The following is a 20379-nucleotide window of genomic DNA, read 5'->3' as shown; positions in this document are numbered from 1 at the left end:
AACATGCTGACACCTCAGCAAGTCCTAAACCTCTGATAGGGTTTTAAATATATCTCCTGCTGCATATATAGGTCACAGCCTGAACACACATAGCTACAATGTTTTGGCACCCAGATTCACCTCATGTAGAGGCTGAGAATCTGTCTGGCATTTCTGGGTTACTTGGTATTGGGACTAGGCTTCACAACAAGGCTGTAACTCCCAGCAAAGATGGGAACATAAATCCTGCATGTCATTAGTAAAGCATTAAATCACTTCGAAAATATGATTGCAACTCTCGTTTGAAGGAAAGTGCAATCGCTGATGGGCCACTGCACCGAAGACTTCATCATGGTAGAACAGGGTTTATTACTATTCAGTTTTTATGCTGAAGAGTGAAAGAATGAGTTCTTTTAAAAAGACATGTTATGCGTCTTTAATCTTGTTAAACGCTCACAAAGCATATATTACACGGAGCGAAGTCCCTACAAGCCAAAACAAAGTCAATTACTGAGTCATCACTGCAGCTTTACTTTAGGAGGAAAAATCTCTTTGTCAGCTGAAAACTGTAATCAATTTCTCATTGAAGTCCCTTCTCACAGAAGGGGAGAACAATGCTGACAGAATCCTGTAGCTTCAACTTTATTCCCCAAGCAGTTACTTCAGGAGAAGTTTTTTTCTTTTTTCTTTCTTGCATTGCTATTCTGCACAGTAATGCCAGAAGTGTGGGATGATGGCGGAGTTCTGCAGTGCTGCATGCAGTAAGAGCAGAGTGCACAGGTGGATTATTCCATCAGTCATCCTACATACGTTTAACTGTTTTTTTTTTACTTTGGAGGTGTTGCATAAGAAAAGTATGAGTTAGCAAATGTATCTATGGGTGTGTGAGAAACAAAAGAAAAACTACAAAAACATACAGTCATAAGACAAGAATTTTGGAATGGCATGTGACAGAGGTCTGCTTGCATTTTTTGGGTTTGTGGGTGTGTTACTGTGATGTCAATTATGAAATCATGAAAAGGATTTGAAATGAGAAAAAAAAAAACAAGAGTAAGAAAGTAAAGTACATTTACAGGTATTAAAAAATAAGATAAAATAAACAAGTTATTAAATAAAAGACAAAACAGAAACCTTGCTTACACTATACTTAAGGGACATTTTTATAGGGCTATACTAAAGCTACAATAATCCTAAACCTAAAAAGCCACTGGTTACACTTAAAAGTCGGGAATCATAAAATACCTCCACCTATGGCATACTGAATGTATGGTTAGTTGACACTCATGAAATCATTCTTTTGTGTTAAATGATGGCAAAAAAAATGATGATGACAATGTAAAAACTGAAGGATTTTTACATGTACAATTTAATACAGGTTTATTAAAATTGTCATGAAGACAAGCTGCCTTGCTAAATTCTAATTTTTTGTTCTGATTGGATTTGCATGTCATAAAAGTTCACATTTAAAATGATTATCTGACTCTATTGTGGATGCACCTGTCCTCTGAAACAGCATGCATTAATGCGATTTTAGCAAAAATATGCTTGGGATTTTGCTCTGGAGGATGGCAAGTGTTTAATCAGCTGTATTTGTTAAGGAAGAAAGCCAGATGGATCACTTTAACTGTTTTAGCAGCTGTTGCTAGCATGACGAGTTATATGTCTGATCTAGGAACACTTTAGATTTGTGTGTTCAAACATGTCAATGTAGCCTAGGTATCATTCGCCTTATGTTTTCAGTTAGTGTTAGATAAAAGTTCCTAAAACTTTGGTAATGAATGTCTTGCAATTGAAAGTTTAATAAATACACATACATGCAAGTGTGTCTATGTGTGGGTGAGTGTGGATGGGTGTGGGAGAGTGTGGGTTTGTGTGTACCAGAGCATGGAAGGAAGAGACGGAGAAGATGCCCAGGCGCCCCATGGCTAACTTTGTGGGCCGTGAAGCAAAAGCCAGTAGGCGCTTGGGGTTGGGAAGCTCTCCACCCTGCAGGCTGGATAAATAGCATCGAAAGCGAAACAGATCCACATGGAACTGCTCGAGGTTCTGCTCCCACAGGAAAATCTAAGAAAGAAAAAATAAGCAGGTGAGGCATAAACTCAACAATAAAGACCACAATACGGTTCAATAGCAAAGATCTATAAGAAACTGCTCCGGGTCCTACTAACATTTGCAATTCAAATACATTCAAGCAAAGAGTTAAATAATTTTTAAATAAAATTATTCCAGTGTTTATACCTAAAAAGGCTACAAAGTAAGGCATTAGTTTTTTTAATTTCCTAAATTACTGTCATTATGAGATATTTGAAGCTATGCACGTATATGATTAGGAAGGGAGAGTTGAGGTGGTTCTGTGTTTGAGAGTTCTGAGAGTTGAGAGTTCTGTGGATATGAATGTTATTAATAATATATAATAATAGAGAAGAGTGTTAGGGAAAAAACCATACACACACACACGCACATATAATACAGAGTCTATTTAAAAACCACGGAGGAGTATACACCTCCATTACTGGAACAACAAAAAAAGAGAAAACTCTCTCATGTACAAACCTTCTGCAACCCCCCAACCACCTTCAACCCGCACTCAGGCAAAGCAGTTCTCAAACACACACTGCATACACCATGCACAAGCTATAATGTTTATACATGAATCAAAAAATTTGTGTAAAAACCTACTCAGAAGATTGTTCCCTATGGACAATGAAAATAGAACATACGTCTAATAAAAAAAAAAATAATAATAAATTAATAATTCACATGTAAAAATGCACTAAAAATACTTTTAAAAAACTGAAATCAAACATTTTCTAAAATAAAAAAAAACATCAATAAACAGCAGTAAAAAACACCTTGTGCAGTATTAAATAATTTGGTTAATTGTTTTTTTTCCAAACTTCTTGGAGAATCTGTTCCAGTTCTTACATCATACCTATTTCTGTTTTTGTAGATAAGCCTTCACTCATAGTACATAATATATATATTTAAAAAATTACAGACATAATGCACACTTATTTTAGGAGGGAAAAGTTATTTTAGCTGTAAATTAATGTTAAGAACTCTTTAAAACATTTAAGACAAGAATCTTAGCACTTGGAAAAAAATAGGGTGTCTAAGATGTTTTTTTGTATAGTACTATAACCCATAAAAAAAGATTTTGTATAAAACATAAGAATACACTTTATTGGTTATGAATATGTTTGGAATAAGCTATACAGGAAGCATGTAATTGGCTCCGTGAAACCACTGACCTACCTGAAGGAAATTAAAAACAGTAGCAGAAATGCACCTGCATTTCAGCAGTCCAATAATCTTCACCATGTGCACTACATTCCAGTCAGAGTTTAAAACAGATGCACACATTTAGGATTGTGCCCTTAGTACAACGAGCATGAAATTCTTTCAATAAATCCTTACACACTCAAAGGAGTTTCAGATGTTACAAAATGCCGAACAGATTGTTTACCTTGAGACAGCTAGCCAAAACAATGGCAGCATACAAACCTGTTCCTTAAAAATCTCTCTCTGTAAACTCAAAACAATGAATGATTTGTGTCTCCCTAAATATTTCCCATTTTTAAAGCCATCAATGGTACAGCAGACCAAGATCTGAGAAGCTGATTGAACTCACCTGGTCCAGAATGGTCTTCCTCTTTTTACTGTCACTGACAGCTGAGAGCTGCATGTCTCCCATTTTCTTCATCTTCTCATCCATATCAATCTTCTGCTCCAGCTTCTTTATCTCGGCACGCAGGAAGCGCACAGTGTCCTCGCGGTGGTGCTGCCGGGCCACTGCCGTGGCACATGCTGAGTGGATGGCAGTTATCCAGTTCTCCAGCTCTGTCTGTCCTGACGTCTAATCCCAGACACACCAAAGACAGGAGACAGATATACTATCACACTTGTGAAGGCCTACAAACCTACAGGACGTTTGCTGAAAATCTGCGCCTACAATTGTAATCAGCATCGATCTGTTTAATTATAGAAATTCTTTATACAAACGCAGTTGTTCAACATGAAACCAATTGAGAACTAGATATGCATTCATACATACTGTATACAACAGCTAGACCTACAACTGTATGCCTGTAAACAGAGATGTCGGTCATCTACATGGTTCCGTTTGATATGACATGAAGAAACAGAACGTCTTTGTTGCACTTTCTTAGGGTATAATATTAATGTCATTGTTGAATCCGGCCTGACAGTTTGGCCTTTAAAACTAACTATACATATTATCTCCCACACAATGAAATGCCACTAAGACGTCCAGATTTCCTGCATAATTACCAAGCACATAAAATGCTTCAGATGAACGCTGATCATTAACCTTTTGATGCTGCTCTCCTCCTTGCTTAAGGAACTTATAAAGTGCTGAGAATGTATTGCCTAATTTCCACAATACCTGGAGGTCTATGATCAACTAATGTTGCTGTAAAAATACATCTAATAGCACTCTTATATAAACTGGAATCTGGAAAACCTTACCTGGAAGAGAAAGGCATCGCCTAATGAGTTGCTTAGGCAGAAAACAAAGTCCTTCTTGGGGTGTTCCGGCACAGCCTGGACAATGCTATTTTCAGCCCACACTGCATGCTTGGGAATGCTGTTGTGATCAATTCCTGAGCGTCCATCGGTCTCATAAAGGAAAAGTGTGCATCCTGGGACGAGTACACAAGAAAAGAGAAGAGATGGTAAAGATATGTTTTACAGCATATTGTATCTAGTACTAAACAGACAAAGCTAGGTTAGTGATGACCATGTGATTCAGGTGAATGCAATTTGTAATCAGTGGTATTTTTAAACTCTCGTTAAAAGCATAAGATGTTTTTTGACTAAAATCTGCATGACATGAGATCATCACACATCAGTTGCCGCAAGACAGGCGATGAAAAGCTAATTTGAATATCGCACCAGATTTGTTTGGGAATTGCAATCGGCAGACAGAGACATCTCGGAACCTGGAACAGACACTGCATTAAAATTCAAGGGCACCGCTTGGCAGCTAGGTCAAACCTGGTTTGTAATGAGCACTGCATAAATAAATAAATGGAAATCTAAAGGGAAACAAGTATAAAGATTCATCTCCGCCCTCCAACGATAATGAGAAAATGAGCAAAGCAGTGGGAGGGGAGCAGTGATTTGATTTGACATAGGTAGGTAGAGGTGAATTACAGCCCAAGGTCTGGAGAGAATACTTTTATTAGAGTTCATGAGCAAGGACAAGACGGGGCATCATTCGTCATATTTTTGGAGGCGTTTTTTTCTGAATATTAAATGAAAATAGATTTGAGTAGATTTGATTATGTCTACAGTGTGTACATTTTATGTTAAATATGATTTAAAAAAAAACTGTACAACAGTGGATCTCAAACCTGGCACTGTCTGAGTGTTGTGCATGCCATGAGGGCCCTGAGGACTGATTGGAGAATCACTTCTCTATATTAAAATGTTTCTGGGCTACTTTGATTGGCCTAGTCAATCCTGTAATAATAATTCATTTTCAGCAGTGTGTCAGGGGTATCAGGTTAGCATTGGCAGGGAAGTTTGTAATCATTTAGTTCAGAGGATTTTTTTTTGTCTGCACAGTGTCGTGCACTCTGATCAAAGAGGGAAACTAATGTGGTAACATTTTTCGGTTCGTGTCAACCCTTTACTTGTCAGGCTGGTGAACAACGTACACAGATTAGGTAACAAAATAAGTGGATCAGGGTTTTTTTTTTAAGACACTATTTTAAATAGCTAGTTCAACACACAGGTTGGAACATATGTGTTATGAAATTACAACAGCACAACCCTTTTCCTTTCAACCTGCGCTTACATTATCAATTGTGTTGCAGAATCAGCAGAGTTACACCTTGGCATCAGATACACATCAGGCGTTTACAATAAGGGCTGACACTTGATTGAACCTAAAACACAAGCCCTTGTTCGTAGACTTACCTTTTATGTCCTGAACTAGTGTCTGTAACAATCACATTGATGTGCACAATAAAGTTATTTTGTTCTTCCAATTCTTCAGTAATACCTAACAATTGCAAATCAAAAGCTGCATACAAAACAGACTGCTAAACTGAATGTCACAACATTGGAGACATTAGTATTAAGGTATAATAATAATTGTGAGTTTTTTGTTTCTTGTGTGAGGTTAATGCACATAGTGGAGAACCCAACCCAATTATATAAAAAAAAAAACATGTTTCCTTAGACTGTGTGAAGTTCCTGTATATATCTTGTAGCTGTAGTATGTAAATAAGTAAGTAAATAAATAAACTAATAAAGATTTTTTGGGGTTGCATAAAGTTGTCTCTATGCAACCCAAAAACCATGGCAGCACGGTGACATAGTGTTGGCTTGCACTTCCAGGGTTGAGGGTTCCCTTCCTGCATCAGGTCTGTGTGAATGGAGTTTGCATGCTCCCCCCATGTTTTGTGGGTTTTCCCTGGGTACTCCGGTTTCCTCCCACAATTCAAAGACATGCAGATTAGGCTAATTGGCATGCCCAAATGTGTGTGAATAAGAGCATGTATGTGTCTGTGCCTTCCAATGGATTCGGACCCTGTCCAGGGTGTACCCCGCCTCGTGCTCTAAGTCTCCTGAGATAGGCATTAGGCCCTCCATGACCCCGTACACAGGATAAAGCGGTATAGACAATGAATAAGTGAGCGAGTGGAAGTTATGGGTCTTACCCAAAACCCAAACAGTGCTGACTTGGTGGTGGCGGGCTCGAGCCCAGACCGTACCATCAGTATCCTAGAGCCTTAACTGCCTGAGCTCAAATCAAACAAGTTTCTATTAAACTGAGCAGTTTTCAATTATTAAGTAATGTAAAATATTCAGTCTTTTAGAGCTTAATGGCATTTTCTGGAACTGGAAACACATCAAATAAATGATAATCATGGCGTATTTCATTGGTTTTACAATCTGTATCACAAGTAGGTGCGATTAGTGTTCCTACCTTTTAGTGATACCCAGTAGCGCTTCCATTTGCGTTTGGTTGCCGGCTCCACCTTCTTATTCTTCTTATGCACCAAGAAGTTCTTCACAGCCAGTGCACCTGCCTTGCGTACTGTACCCTGTGTTGTCTCGAGAAACAGTGCCTCCGACATGAAGGCAGAACTCGCTGTGCCACTGCTCCTCTCATCACTGACAGCCGAGCTTGCCTCCTCCAGGCTTTCATATGTCTGCCTTGAGCTTAATTCAAGCTCCTGTCGAAAGTTCTCATACACTCCTTGACCTTCACCAAGTCTCCGCTCCCGATCCCCTCCTCCTCCACTGCTGCTACCACTGCTGCTCCTGACGCTGACTGCAGAGTACACAGAGAAGGAAGCCGACATGGCTTTGCAGCGACGTGACTGGGGCTTAGCATCAACAGTCACACCATCAATGCCACTGTCTCCATATTCACTGTCCTCTGCTGTGATGTCCTACGAGCAACATTAACAACAGATTTTTACTTTGGTACAATGACACTGGGAGATGTACACATTTTTAAAACATTAGTCTCTTTGCATGGCTGTACTTTCGTGGCTGTTTCTTGGACACCAAGTCTCCCAGAACAAAAGTCTAAAATATTCTCTTTTGTCCTCGTCTTGACTTACAAATGTCTCAGGCTTGTTTTGCTGTTAATTCAAGTGGAATTGAATAACAATCATAATTTGTTCTTGATTATAATTTCTAGGATCTGGAGCTTATCACCATTTCAATGGCATTAAAAGTATTATTTACTGATCATCAAATTCTGGTAGGAGTAAGTAAAGAAAAACAAGCTTAATGCATTTTTTAATTTTTCTGATCCAACATTATGCTATTCGTTTGTCATGATGACTGAAAAAATTAAACATTTCCTAGGCAGAGATTTCTTGAGAATTACACTTTTCTAAAACATTACAGTATTTTTGGTACTGCACTTTTAACAATAGAGTAGCCATAAAGGAGTATATCCTGTTAATAGGGAATAATGTGCATTATAAGGTACTTACATGTGAAGTCTGTGCACGTCGTCCTTGCATGCTGGAGGTCAGTACCCCCTGTTGGCCGGGAGGATGTTCAGAAAGACAGTGAGAGCGTCTGCAGGGCAATGTATAGGCTCCATAGCCACTGCCTTCTTCATCCTCTGGAGACAACATAATATTGGTTACCTTCCCTGCTCCTGTCCTTTTGCTATCCCGCCAGTATTTGTAGCGATTCCTAGAGCCACGAAATGTGGATGTCTTCTGCTTGCACAGTTCATCTAAAGAATTGGTCCTCTCACCAGCGTGCCCCTCATGTCCTTTGTTTAGCTTTCCATTTTCAGGCTCGGTGGTGTGGACGATCTCCTCTGTGCTAGTCAACTGTTCCTGGCTGAGATCAGACAGCGAGAACTCAAGTGAGTCTTCGCGCCACATGTCCGCTGATTTGGAGCGTTTTTTGTTTTTGAAACTTCCTCCTTCACTAGATGGATCATTCATCCTCTGTACGCATGTCTTCTCTGTCTCATTGAGACCATCATCATCCTTTCCATCACCCACTATTGTTTCCCCTCCGTCCTCAGAGCCTGGTGTGGTACTCTGTTCAACAGACCGGTCATGAAAAGATATGGGCCGCAGGTTCACACCAACTGGATCCACCCACACGTGTCCACTCAATGCATCTGTCTCATTAAAGGGCTCCAAACCATTTTCACTCAGCGACTGAGGGATGCTCGGAGTACTACTTGATCTGGTGCTTGCCTCTGAACCATGGTGCTCTGCTTTACCAGATGGAATGTTCCGAGAGCGGTGTGAATGCTTATTGGGGATGCGGAGAGAGTGTGACATGTGCTTGCGTGATAGATGGTTTTGAGTATCGAAGTATAATCTGTGGTCTCCATTTTGGCTCTCTATATTTCCCATGATTTACCATCTAAGACAGACAAGAAGCAAGTTACTTTTGACAACTGACATGTATTGAAGTTGTCATGAAAGGGAATGTGATATTGAGCTACTTTAATAACACGTTAGCCCTGGAGCTTTCAAAACTGATTGACCAGAAAACTGTATGTTCCTCCCACAATGTTCTAAACGACATACAAGCATGTGGTTCCTCTGAGCTGTGCACTCACAAAGAACCTGCCGAGGTGAAAATCAGTGGAAGGTAATAGAAGTCTTACCCTCCACACACACACCCACATACACAGCCATCAGAGTGAAAAAGCTGCAGATTGTGTGTGTGTGTGTGTGTGCAGAGTCATAAACTGTGGAAATATCTCTCCCACTGCAGCATCATTAAAATATTTATGTTTATGCATATTGTGTTCCATAAGTTTGTTGATGTCTTTGATGCTTTTTACATTAAAAATTTACAGTACAGCATTGAACTGTTATTAAAAAATCTACACTAAAAACTTGCCAAAGTGCTAAAACCACAGTGATATTAAAAACATATTTATATATACTACTCTGACTATTATACAGAAAAGCCTATTGCTGCTTGGCAGTCCGTTAGTAATAAAGCCGGAACTGGCACACTGGTTGACTCCTGCACCACAACAATCCTAACAACTGGTAAAATTAGAACAAATGTTGGGTTTTGTGATTTCTTTCTGTATATAAAAGTGATTGCATTACCTAGCTCAAACAGTGACATCACTGGCATCTCCAAAGAGGGATGTCACTATCCACACACCTCATGGTCTTCAGAAACTTTCTCTTTAATCATGCAAGGGGTCTGTGCAACAAAGAAAACAGACGTAAGTCATGTGGAAAAGTTCAATAGTGCTTTGTTATTAAAAGTATTGCTATTAAAAAAAAAAGAAAACACATTAAAATTAAGTCAAGGAATGAAAACAAAGAAAGTTTAATCCCTTGAACAACAAAGAAATCTGGAAGAAAGCACACACACACACACACACACACACACACACACAAAATTCCCCTTAATTTGACTGGAAATTAGAACAGACTTGTGTCATAAGAAATGACTGAGGAATTATAGTGGACCAGCTGCATTATTGAAACAGAAAAAAAAACCTCAATTACATCCATCTCAGTTCCAAGATGACCCAATTTCCTTTTATCCAAGGCAGCGAGAGAGAGAGAGAGAGAGAGTTCCCTCATTTTGCAGAAGGTAATAATAACAAACCAAAGGTCAGTGGCATACTTAGAGGGCAGGTGCAGAAAAGAATCTATCAAAAGCTTAAATATATAAATGTAAACCTAAAGTTATATATTTATATATAACCTGGAGGTTCAAGGTGGCACAGTGGCTTAGTGGTTAGCACTTGTCTCCTTGCACTCCAGGGTCTGGGTTTGATTTCTCTGAGTCTGTGCATGGAGTTTACATGTTCTCCCCGTGCATAGTGGCTTTCCCTTCTGATTTCTCCCACAGTGCAAAGATATTCAGATTAAGCTAATTGGCGTTCCCAAAATGCCCGTAGTATGTGAATTCATCTGTGAATGTTGACCGGAGGTCCTACCGCAGTTGTAAAATGGCAATAAATACAATAGTCACCATTGGCCTTCATGGTCTCTAGTTGGACGGCAGAAGTTCTTAAATAAATGAATGAATGGATGTACATGCTGCCGTAGTAAAATAAATAATATGCATGTAATTGTTTTATCAAATTTTCAATCAATTAATGGTTAACCAAAACCGGAGGCTGCCATTAAATAAGAGAGATAAGAAAGAGCTGAGTTTGTATTTGTATATGTTCATGTGTGAATATGCATGCTGTCTGTGGTGTACTCAGTGTTTCCCACAGCAGCAATATGTGTGTTTGGAGGGATGGGGTAAAAGAGCTGTCTGGTTCATGGTCTATTCCTCTGTTACTGACTGTAATCATTGACAGAGAGAGAGAGAGAGAGAGAGAGAGAGAGTGTCAAGGTTCCATTAGATAGTGTTATAGCAGCTTTTTTAAAGTGTGTGTGTGTGTGTGTGTGTGTGTGTGTGTGTGTGTGTGTGTGTAGGCTGTAGATTTACATAAACTTGAGTTGGTCCCTTTTCCCCTCACTGCACTTTTTCCAACCTTTCCTCCTTTCATCAACTCTGTCATTTCCTATAAATCTTCCCCTATCCTGCTGTCTTTGTTCATCTGTCACAACAGCTGGAGGAACTTCCACCAAAAAAAAAAAAAAAAAGATGAAGATCTCAACCAAATCTCTGAGGACAACTAATGAACTGATCAGTGTGGTTATTGGCCACTGTGATTCCTTTGCAAACGTACACATCTTTCCTCTAACTTAAACTTTGATTCACCAAGGCAGTAAAACTCTTAGATACTGTATTTTTTTTTTCCCCATGAATTCATGAATATATTTGAGTATAATCCAGTATCACCAAGCCGGCCTCCTTTTCATTTCCTTATCTCTCCAGTTTAATCTTCCATTTATCTCATTCTGTTTGTCTATGACTCATGTTATTTGACTAATAGTGGACCAATCTGGCCATTAATCAAAAACATCAGAAAGAAATCTCTGACCAAGACCTTTCATAAAAACTGATTAGAGTGATTGCAATAAGAGTACATTTTCTCACAATTATTGCTCTTATGTTAATGTCATTCAATAAGAAAAATGATGCTAGGTGAACACTCTGTCACCAAACCTGTTTTCTCATTTATCTCACTCTTCTCTTTCCCATGTTACACTGCTGTGCCCTTCTAGTGCCATTAAACAACAAAAACCTGCTACAAATCTCATGCTCCCTCAGAGTCCTGCAAAATCATTAAAAAGTATTTAAAAGAAGAAGTGAAAAAGCAATAACAGGGGGAAATTAGGATTAGACCTTTAAGCACTGTGTTTCTTAGTCCAACAGACTATCCTATAAAATAAAACACCTATTACATAAAGTATGAATGTTGCACAGATACAGTATGTAAGCCGTCGTATCAAATCAGTGCAGTAGGTACAATTTTAGTGTTAGAGCACTTTAATGAATACTATCCCAGCTGGTTACTTCAGTTGTTTTAGAAAAAAAACATTTAAAGCATTCAAGCATTTTTTTCACTACAAAACCACACCGCTGGTGAAGTTATTTTGGGGGATAGCGGGGAAATACTGCTGTCAAAATAGGCTGGGGTTTCCTTACTACATCACAGAATCCTCAGTTAAATATCCTAAAAATAGGATTTCTACATTTTTCTGAGGTCTCCCTCGTAAACAGACTCACACTGGTCATATCTCAGCTCCCAAACAGGACACAGTAATAAACCTGATACCAAAATGAAGCTTATTGAAATGGGAATCTAAAAATATGAGAACTCAAAATACCCAAAATATGATGGTTCACATCTACATCTAACAACTCTACCTAGATCCCACAACCTTTTGATAGTCCTCTATCCTGGAACAACAATAATCAATATGAAGGTTTTTTGGAATCACGTTCCAGGATTTAAAGTGTACAGTCATCTTTCGGACCCAGTGTTTTTGAGTTTCATACATACTCAGAATCCTAAAAACATATTCAAGAACACAGGAACTAGGGCACATTCCATTGCTGTAGCTCTAGAAAGCTTTTTATGTGGGTTCCATAGAAGTGAGAAGTTTTCTGCAGAACAGGAATGACTATATTTATATAGGCTATAGGTTATATTGTTATCTCCCCTTGAACCACCCTACAAAAAAAAGGCTATACCTATGTCCTATTGCAATGTTATAATCATGTTTAATAACATTTTTGTTGGAAAGCACACTAAAGGAGACTATATTTAAATATGTTATACAAAATGTCCTACAGGATTAAAATCGCTGACCATTTACTTAAGACAGGAGCTTTGATGGCTTAAAAACAAACATTACATTTGAGTTATTTTTTATAATATCTTGCATTTCGAAATCTCATTCTGGTTACTGATTTTACATCTGTTTTAAAAACTGCATTTTAGGTGTTAACGGTTAAATGTCTCATATTATCATCCCCAACGTGAACAGTACTAAGTACAGGTCTGAAAGGGGCCTGTAACTCCGTTCAGACCTGCGTTTGGCGCTGTATATCTGTGATCCCATCATCCAAGACAGATGCTATTACCAAGTCTAAATGAGTCCAAAGTGTCAGCTTTCACCCTAAAATGAGCACTCGAGCAATATGGAGCTACAAGGGGGAAAAAAGCATTGGGAAGAATGAAAAGAAAAAAAGGCATGCCCGTGTTCGTATTTGCATCACAGCTTGCCACGTCTGATACCTTTTCTCCAGCCTTTCATGTGGTATCTTTTGAAAACTTTAATCACAGGCGCTTGGTAGGAGGCCTACCTCCTTCTTACTGTGTAGGATGTGCGGATCTGAAGTCTGTTATTAACACACACAAACACAGAGAGATAGACACACATACCACCTCCTACAGAAATGCACTAAAGCTGTAGCGTACGTCATCACACGCTGAAACAGTGTCCTTTCCTTCCCTTCATATCAAGCAAGAACAAATCTGAATCGACCTTATGCAACAAGTGGATAAAGAAAAAAACATCCCACATTTAAAATTATACAGCGCATCAGCAGTAACAAGTCATTTGTTGCTTCTGCGAAGCCTCTGAATTCCCCTTCTTTCTCTAGGAGCAGGGAACATGATAATCACCCGACTCATAATTCAGCAATCTGATTCTACAGGCTTTGGAGAGAAAAAAGAGCGGAGGATAATAGGATAATGGAAATGAATGACTCGAGCAGCCCCTCCCCCCTATCTGATGGCATATTTTGTGAGAAGAATAGACTCCATGTGGAGCAATGTAGAGGGGGTTTGGCGGGGGGTCATCCCTGCCCCCAAGCCCAAGTGGAGGTCAATGTTTCCCTCCAGCTCTTCAATCCTGCTCGTAGTACCACTACACTCCAGCTGTAACCTTAGATCAATACAGACCTTAACCAAAAATAGAGACTCTTCCATGAAATGTTCCCTTACATCCTGCTCACAGTTGCCTCACTTTTCTGCACACTAAAATAAACGAATTAGCAACAGCCCTGGAAATGAATCATTCAGACAGGTTTCTTAACAGCTGGGGGGAGAAAAAACCACAAACTCACAGTTATTATAATCCTCCCTTTTTTTCAACTGTAAAAGCCAGATCACAGAATGGAGAGCAGTGATGAAATGAGAAAAGATGCCGAGAAAAACAGCTCAAACCGACAGAGGAGGAATTGCTTTGGGGAAGATGAAGATAAAGATGGAACTGCATATTCCCATCTCTACTTCAGTTCCAGTTAGTCGAGCCCTAAGTCTTTCGTTTTGGGTTGCTTCTCTTAACGGCCTGGGGCAATGAGTGGGGTTAGAGAACTCCCCTAAGCCCACTGGTAGAGAAGAAAGCAGAAACAGAGGAAAAGATAGACAGAGACAGACAGAGAGACAGAAAGGGTGTTCTATTGTTCTCTCAGCTGGAGTCTGTAATTCAGTGTCTGTACTCGGCTCGGCACTTCAGTCTAATTAAAAGAGCAGAGACAACGTGACGAACCGAATCAGGACACGCAAGGATGCTTGTTATAGTGCTGAGTCATTAAAGAACACATTTACACTGTCTTAGTCAATATCACAACCAGCAGTGTTTATCTTTTCTTTTTTTTTTCACTAAGAAATCTAATCTGTGGTGTTGTGGTTCATTTAGAGAGCAATCCAGTTCTTAAAACTAATTCGCTTCTTAGGGATATATTGTATATTTAAAAAATGCATTGCTTGTTATTATTCTGACAAGAATAAAACAGCAAAACCATTTTCAATAATTTTGCTGAATTGCACATCAAAGCAATGATTACAATAATTGGACCATTTCATGTACAGCATCCACATTCAGTCCTGTTTTAGGAAAATTTAATCAAATCCAAATCACCTAAGCAACATAACGCACTATAACCATTACATCTTGCTCAAGCCTTTTCAGTATATGTGTTTATACACAAAGGTGGGAAAAAAAAAAAAATATATATATATATATATATATTGAGGCACCCAAAAGAATGCCAAATTAATTGCATATACATTCTACTTAGACCTGATTGTTTCACAACAAATTCAAAATGTTTTTTTAATTGTGTAGTAAATTTTTGTACCGCCCTGCCCCCACAAAGTGAATATAATAATAATATAGTATATAAATAATAATAATAATAATAATAATAATAATAATAATAATAATAATTAAACAAATAAATAAAATCAGCTGTAATTTTTTTTACTTTTTTTCAGATGGTTGTCATACACACCTTTTTTATTATTATTTTTTTATAAATTGCATTAAGAGTGAAAACACATAACATGCAGTAATTTATGCACTGGAAAGAGTTAATGATATATAGAAATTTAAAAGAGGACTGGCTCTCTAACCCCCAAACATGACATGCTTTGTTTGATGCATAGAAGCCCCTTAAAAAGGCCTACAAATGAAGTGCTCCTGCCATAATCCCCCCAACACAGCATTTATCATTTCACCTTCTCTGCACTCACTTACTCTCTCTCTCTCTCTCTCTCTCTCTCTCTCTCTCTCTCTCTCACACACACACACACACATGGGCTTAGCATGCAGGTATTATTTTTTTTTTCTTGCTTGTGTTTTAACATCTTTCCTGTTTACTATGTTTGCGACAACACTGCCTCTTTTGTTTCTTAAAATCCAAAAAGACGCAGCCAAACCTACCCCAACAAGAGCAAACTATCAGTTTCTCACTTGCACTCCCAGCCTCACCCTCTCTCAGTCACCTGCTGTGAACATTCATGTTATCTATTCATAATTCCACTTGTTACACATTATAACCTATATATATATATTGAATAAAAGGTGTGCGTTAATACAGTTTGTATGATATATATTGTGTTTTTGTGTTCGACAGCATTTTACGTAATAGTAGTAGAACACCCAAAAAAACTGATCTTAACAAGGGTCATCTCAAACACCATTGGTGAGATGCCTCACATTGCTCTTTGGCTTTTTGACTGTTAGGCCACAACAATCGCAATAAGCTCTGCAGTAATGGTATGATGTTGCATTGTGATAAAGCTGTGTGAAATAGTTTCGAAAAAAAATTGCAAGCTTTTGTGGTATGGGTAATAATGCAAGAGGAAAAAGGTGCGGCGAGTCACTTACATTATCTTGCAAAATGTAAAAACGAAGGTAAACTCATTTGTACAGAGCAGTCAATGCACAAAAATTGATGAAGGTAAAATGTTATTGTAAAACCAATTTTATTTCTGCACCACCACTGTAGTTTCTTTTTCATTATATATATTTTATTATTATCATAAAAAAGAAAGAACAGTAAAAACTTAAGAATCTGTGATTACTATTATGAATATTGCCATCAGGGGGTAAATTATGTAGCTAGTAAACAAAGGAGGGCTTTGGGAATGTTTCAAATGTTTCAGACTGAAGAAGTCTCACACTTTCTCACGTTTTGACTTCTAAATCTTCTCCACCTAGAGTCTGTAGATCCAACACTCTCCACTTCCAACATTCCTCTTCAGAGTCTGCAGATCCAACAGTATCCACTTCCAACATTCCTCATCAGATTCCCAGCTTGGGAAAAAACATGGAGTGCGGAGGAATAAGTCGTTGTTCTTATCGAAGCCTGGAATAAAAATGAGCGCAACTACAATGCCAAAGCTGACAAGAAAAAAAGGAAATTTGAAGAAGGGAGAGAGAGAGAAAGAGAGAGAGAGAAAAAGAGAGAGAGAGAGAGACCAGTATGTCAAGTATTGGCTCATTCACAAGCAGCTTATCAGCACTGGTTCTGGTGAATTTTTTGTTTCCATTTTCATTCTTTAAGCCTCGTTGACTAGTAAAGGGCATGTATGACACTCCATACTCTACGACATTTTCATCTTGAATCAAATGTAAATAAGGGAGATCTGAACCAACTGAGTAGTATGTGTGTGACACTGCAAATGCAAAAGCTGCTTATTTACATAACATCACATCTAAGAAATGTGGAGATTTAATCCCGCCAGGGGAAAAACGACACATGCTTAACATATATGCAATTCTAATGGATACAAACAGAAGTTCCCAGGCTAACATGGTTTCACTTACGTTTGTGTGTACAGGACAAAAAAAAAAAAAAAAAAAAAGATTTGTAAATCATTACAAATTGCTAAGGGTTATAATGTTCAATAAAGATGCATGGCTTTTTTTTTTACATTGGCTTTGCTGATTAGTTGTAAATGAGTGCGTGTGCATATGTGTGCATGTTGCCCTATGATAGACTGAAGTTTCTTTCTCTGTGTGTGTGTATATATATATATATATATATATATATATATATATATATATATATATATATATATATATATATATATATATATAACCACCATCAAGTCTTGTGTGAGTGTGTGGAATAGGCATGAATTTTCCTTAATAGGCATATTCACATATGCTTTCGAGGCAGTTATATGTGACTCTTTAGATATATACATTATATTGCTCTCTGCTCACTTAGTGCTTATACTAGTGGTCAGACAGGCAATAAGCTCAACTTAAAGAACTTGAATGGTGCCCATGACATGGCACCATTCACACACATTCAAACACTTATTAGACCTATGGGCCATTTTCATAAACCAGTATACGTACACACCAATCAGCCATGACCACCATTATGACCACCCTCCTTATATGGTGGTCATGACTGTCTAAAAGTGATCCAAAGAAGGAAAACTATGGGGTTTGTGTATGTGAGGAGTGAAGGCTGGCCTGTGTAGTCTAATCAATAGAACAGTTAGCTTAAAATTGTTGCAGTGGCCTGGTCTGAGGAAACACATTTTCTTTAACATGTGCATAGCTAGCTAGTATGGGGAAAAGACGACACCAGGATGCACTATGGGAAGAAAGCAAGTTGACAGTGATGCTGTTAAACCTTGGGTCCTGCCATTCATGTTCCTTTTTACACATACCACCTACCTGCTGGTAGATAAGGGTATTCCCTGATGGCAGGAGCCTATTTAAGCATGATAATGCACCCTGAAACACTGGTTCAAGATAGTTTAGCAAACACAACAATAAGTACAAGTTGGCATATAAATTCTCAAGATACCAATCCAATCGAGCATCTGTCGGAAAAACAGGTCTGATCCATGAAAGCCCTAACTTGCAACCTAAAGTACCTGCTGCTGATGGCTTGGTAACAGATACTGCAGCACACCTCCAGAGTCCATGCCTCAAGAAGACAGGGCAGTTCTGATGGCAAAAGTGGGATGAAAATTCATGCCTATTCCACACACTCACACAAGACTTGATGGTGGTTACCTGGTTACAGGCAGTGAAGTAGGGGGGAATGGTGTGAGGATGGGGCTAATTGCTGTGCTGTTTTAGAGAGCAGAGGGGATTGTGTAGTGATGGAGTGATGACATGCAGGCGAAGAGGAGAAGAGAAGAAGAGCATGCAGAGTGTGTGTGTGGGGGGGGGGGGTTTGTGGCGGGAGCACAGATGGGCCCTTCGGCTGTTCGGAGAAAAGGAGTTTGGCTAAGGGAACTTATCATTAACACTCTCCCACTGACACGCCTGAACAAAGCCCTGCAGCCTAAAACACATAGACACGCACCACAGATACACCCTCGAACAGGGAAACACAGACTGGAACAGAGAAGCTGTTTGACTGGTTTAGTAAATTAATGACGAGAACAGCACTGAGATTCTAGCTTAACGTATTTACATCATTAGATTTTTTTCCATCGAGTTTACACGCCTTATTGCCTAGGAAGGCAGCGTGTCTAACACACCACTGTGGCGAGATTACAAGCTGTCTCGTCTACGGTACTAGGTGGAAAAGCTATACTAAAAGTTGTAGGAGAGGAGGAACAGGTTTTCAGCAGAACGGTTGAGACCTTGAGTTGGAAAGCCATGAACACAGTAGCTTAATCACCTGCCATTACGAGTGTTTACATACACTCTGCACACTGCAGCTCAAATTAGCAAGAGAAAAGTTGGCTAGCTTATTAAATGTTTTACCACAATTCTGCTTTAAGGTTAAAATAGGGTCTTTATATAACTATCAGTAAACATTTCTAAAATTAAACAGAAAGAAAAAAACAACAACCCTGTGGTGAAAAAAGAGGGAAAATTTGCTAAACAGAATAATTCTGTCTGTGGACATTCCTTATTTGAATTGACGTTTTAGACACAAGTCTGTGTCACGTTTTAGTAATATGATTTATTTGTCTTTCCCAGGACAAGGCCTAAGGCAGCTCTTTAACATGCGAACGTATTTTAGCAGACCAACATGCACGCACTTGCTAAAGCGATCTTCGACAGAAAAGTCCTGAGACTTGGCTCAAGCGAGCTTCCATGACGTGGTTAAGAATCATAGGAGGTTCTTTACCTTTTGTAAGGCGTCCCTCAAATAACAGGTTAAACGGAAACACAAGGTAGCAGTCAGATAGCGATCAATTCAAATTTTTTGTTAGCAGATATATTGCATGTGTTGGTGTGACCTTATCTGAGAATGTTGATTTCTTTTTTTTTTTTTACTTTGAAAACGGCGGGAGAAATCAGATTTTTGGGCAGTGTATGTGTGTGAAGCTTGAATGTTGTTCCTGTGTATTGGTGGATTTACTCTGGGAACTCCGGTTTCCCCTACATTCCAAAGACATGTGTTATAAGCTGATTGACATTTGTAAAATGCTCAAAGAGTATGATTGAGTGTGTGTGTGTGGGCATGCATGTGGGTTGCTAAAGGGTGCGGTCCTCAGCAACGTAACTTCCCCTACAGCAACGGCTCCTGGCATGGAGTCATAGGTCATTCCGGGCAATTATTGCTTCATGTTGAATGGAAGAAAATGTTATTTATATTATTAGGCAAAGTTCATTCATTTATTAATTTCTCTTCAGGACGTGTTTTATCTAGTAGGATTAATATCTCTGTGGATTTTGAGCCCCTACTGAGAACACTGCTTGTGAGGCAGGAATTCACCCCAGATGGGACTCCGTTCCCTGGCACCATGTACACACATTCACATACTCGTTCACACCTAGACTTAAATTTAACGTGAGAGGAAGCCAAAGAATGCAAAAGAAACCGATGCAGAAAAACACAAAACATGAAACATTACAAGTTTAGGAATGAATTCCTCAGCTGTGCAGCAGTGTGTTGAGAAAAGAAGCTTAAGAGATGTAAAGAGAATGCCTATTGCCCAGAGAATATATTTATCTTTGTCTTGTTCTTTCTCAGTTGTGCAATTAAGCTGTGTGCACATGCCAAATAAGAACTGCATCTTTTATAAGATACACATTTTGGTTTTAATACTTAGTATGCACATAGTAGCCTCAGAACTAGGTTTTGTTACTTGGATCTGATACACAGGGGAGACGTTTAGTAAGACAAAAAGGGGGGGGGGGGTTGTCTACATGGACACACCTAACAAACCTGAGGGCAGATCTTAGAAATTCCCACAGCTGATGAGATGGGTTCGTACAAGCCCTAGCAAGACCAGACACGATAGGGGTGGACTTTGTGGTTTAAGAAGGAGCATTT

General features: G+C 38.8%; 1 protein-coding gene across 2 annotated transcripts in view; it reads right to left on the bottom strand.

The window, feature by feature from the left end:
* tiam1a (TIAM Rac1 associated GEF 1a) overlaps window positions 1-20379 on the bottom strand; it is a 53956-nt gene that overhangs the window by 25700 nt on the left and 7877 nt on the right. For both annotated transcript variants that reach the window (XM_053516108.1, XM_053516109.1), the window contains exons 2-7: window positions 9567-9666; window positions 7962-8862; window positions 6938-7406; window positions 4468-4640; window positions 3611-3835; window positions 1858-2043 (exon numbers count right to left, since the gene is read on the bottom strand). In XM_053516108.1, the coding sequence (XP_053372083.1) occupies window positions 1858-2043; window positions 3611-3835; window positions 4468-4640; window positions 6938-7406; window positions 7962-8852 (1944 nt within the window). In that variant the 5' untranslated portion in view covers window positions 8853-8862; window positions 9567-9666. The remainder of the gene's footprint in view (window positions 1-1857; window positions 2044-3610; window positions 3836-4467; window positions 4641-6937; window positions 7407-7961; window positions 8863-9566; window positions 9667-20379) is intronic.

The sequence above is a fragment of the Clarias gariepinus genome, chromosome 17 (assembly GCF_024256425.1).
Source record: "Clarias gariepinus isolate MV-2021 ecotype Netherlands chromosome 17, CGAR_prim_01v2, whole genome shotgun sequence".
Taxonomy (NCBI): Eukaryota; Metazoa; Chordata; class Actinopteri; order Siluriformes; family Clariidae; genus Clarias; species Clarias gariepinus.
The sequence above is the reverse complement of the archived record's forward strand: the minus strand, read 5'-3'. Positions and strand labels throughout refer to the sequence as shown.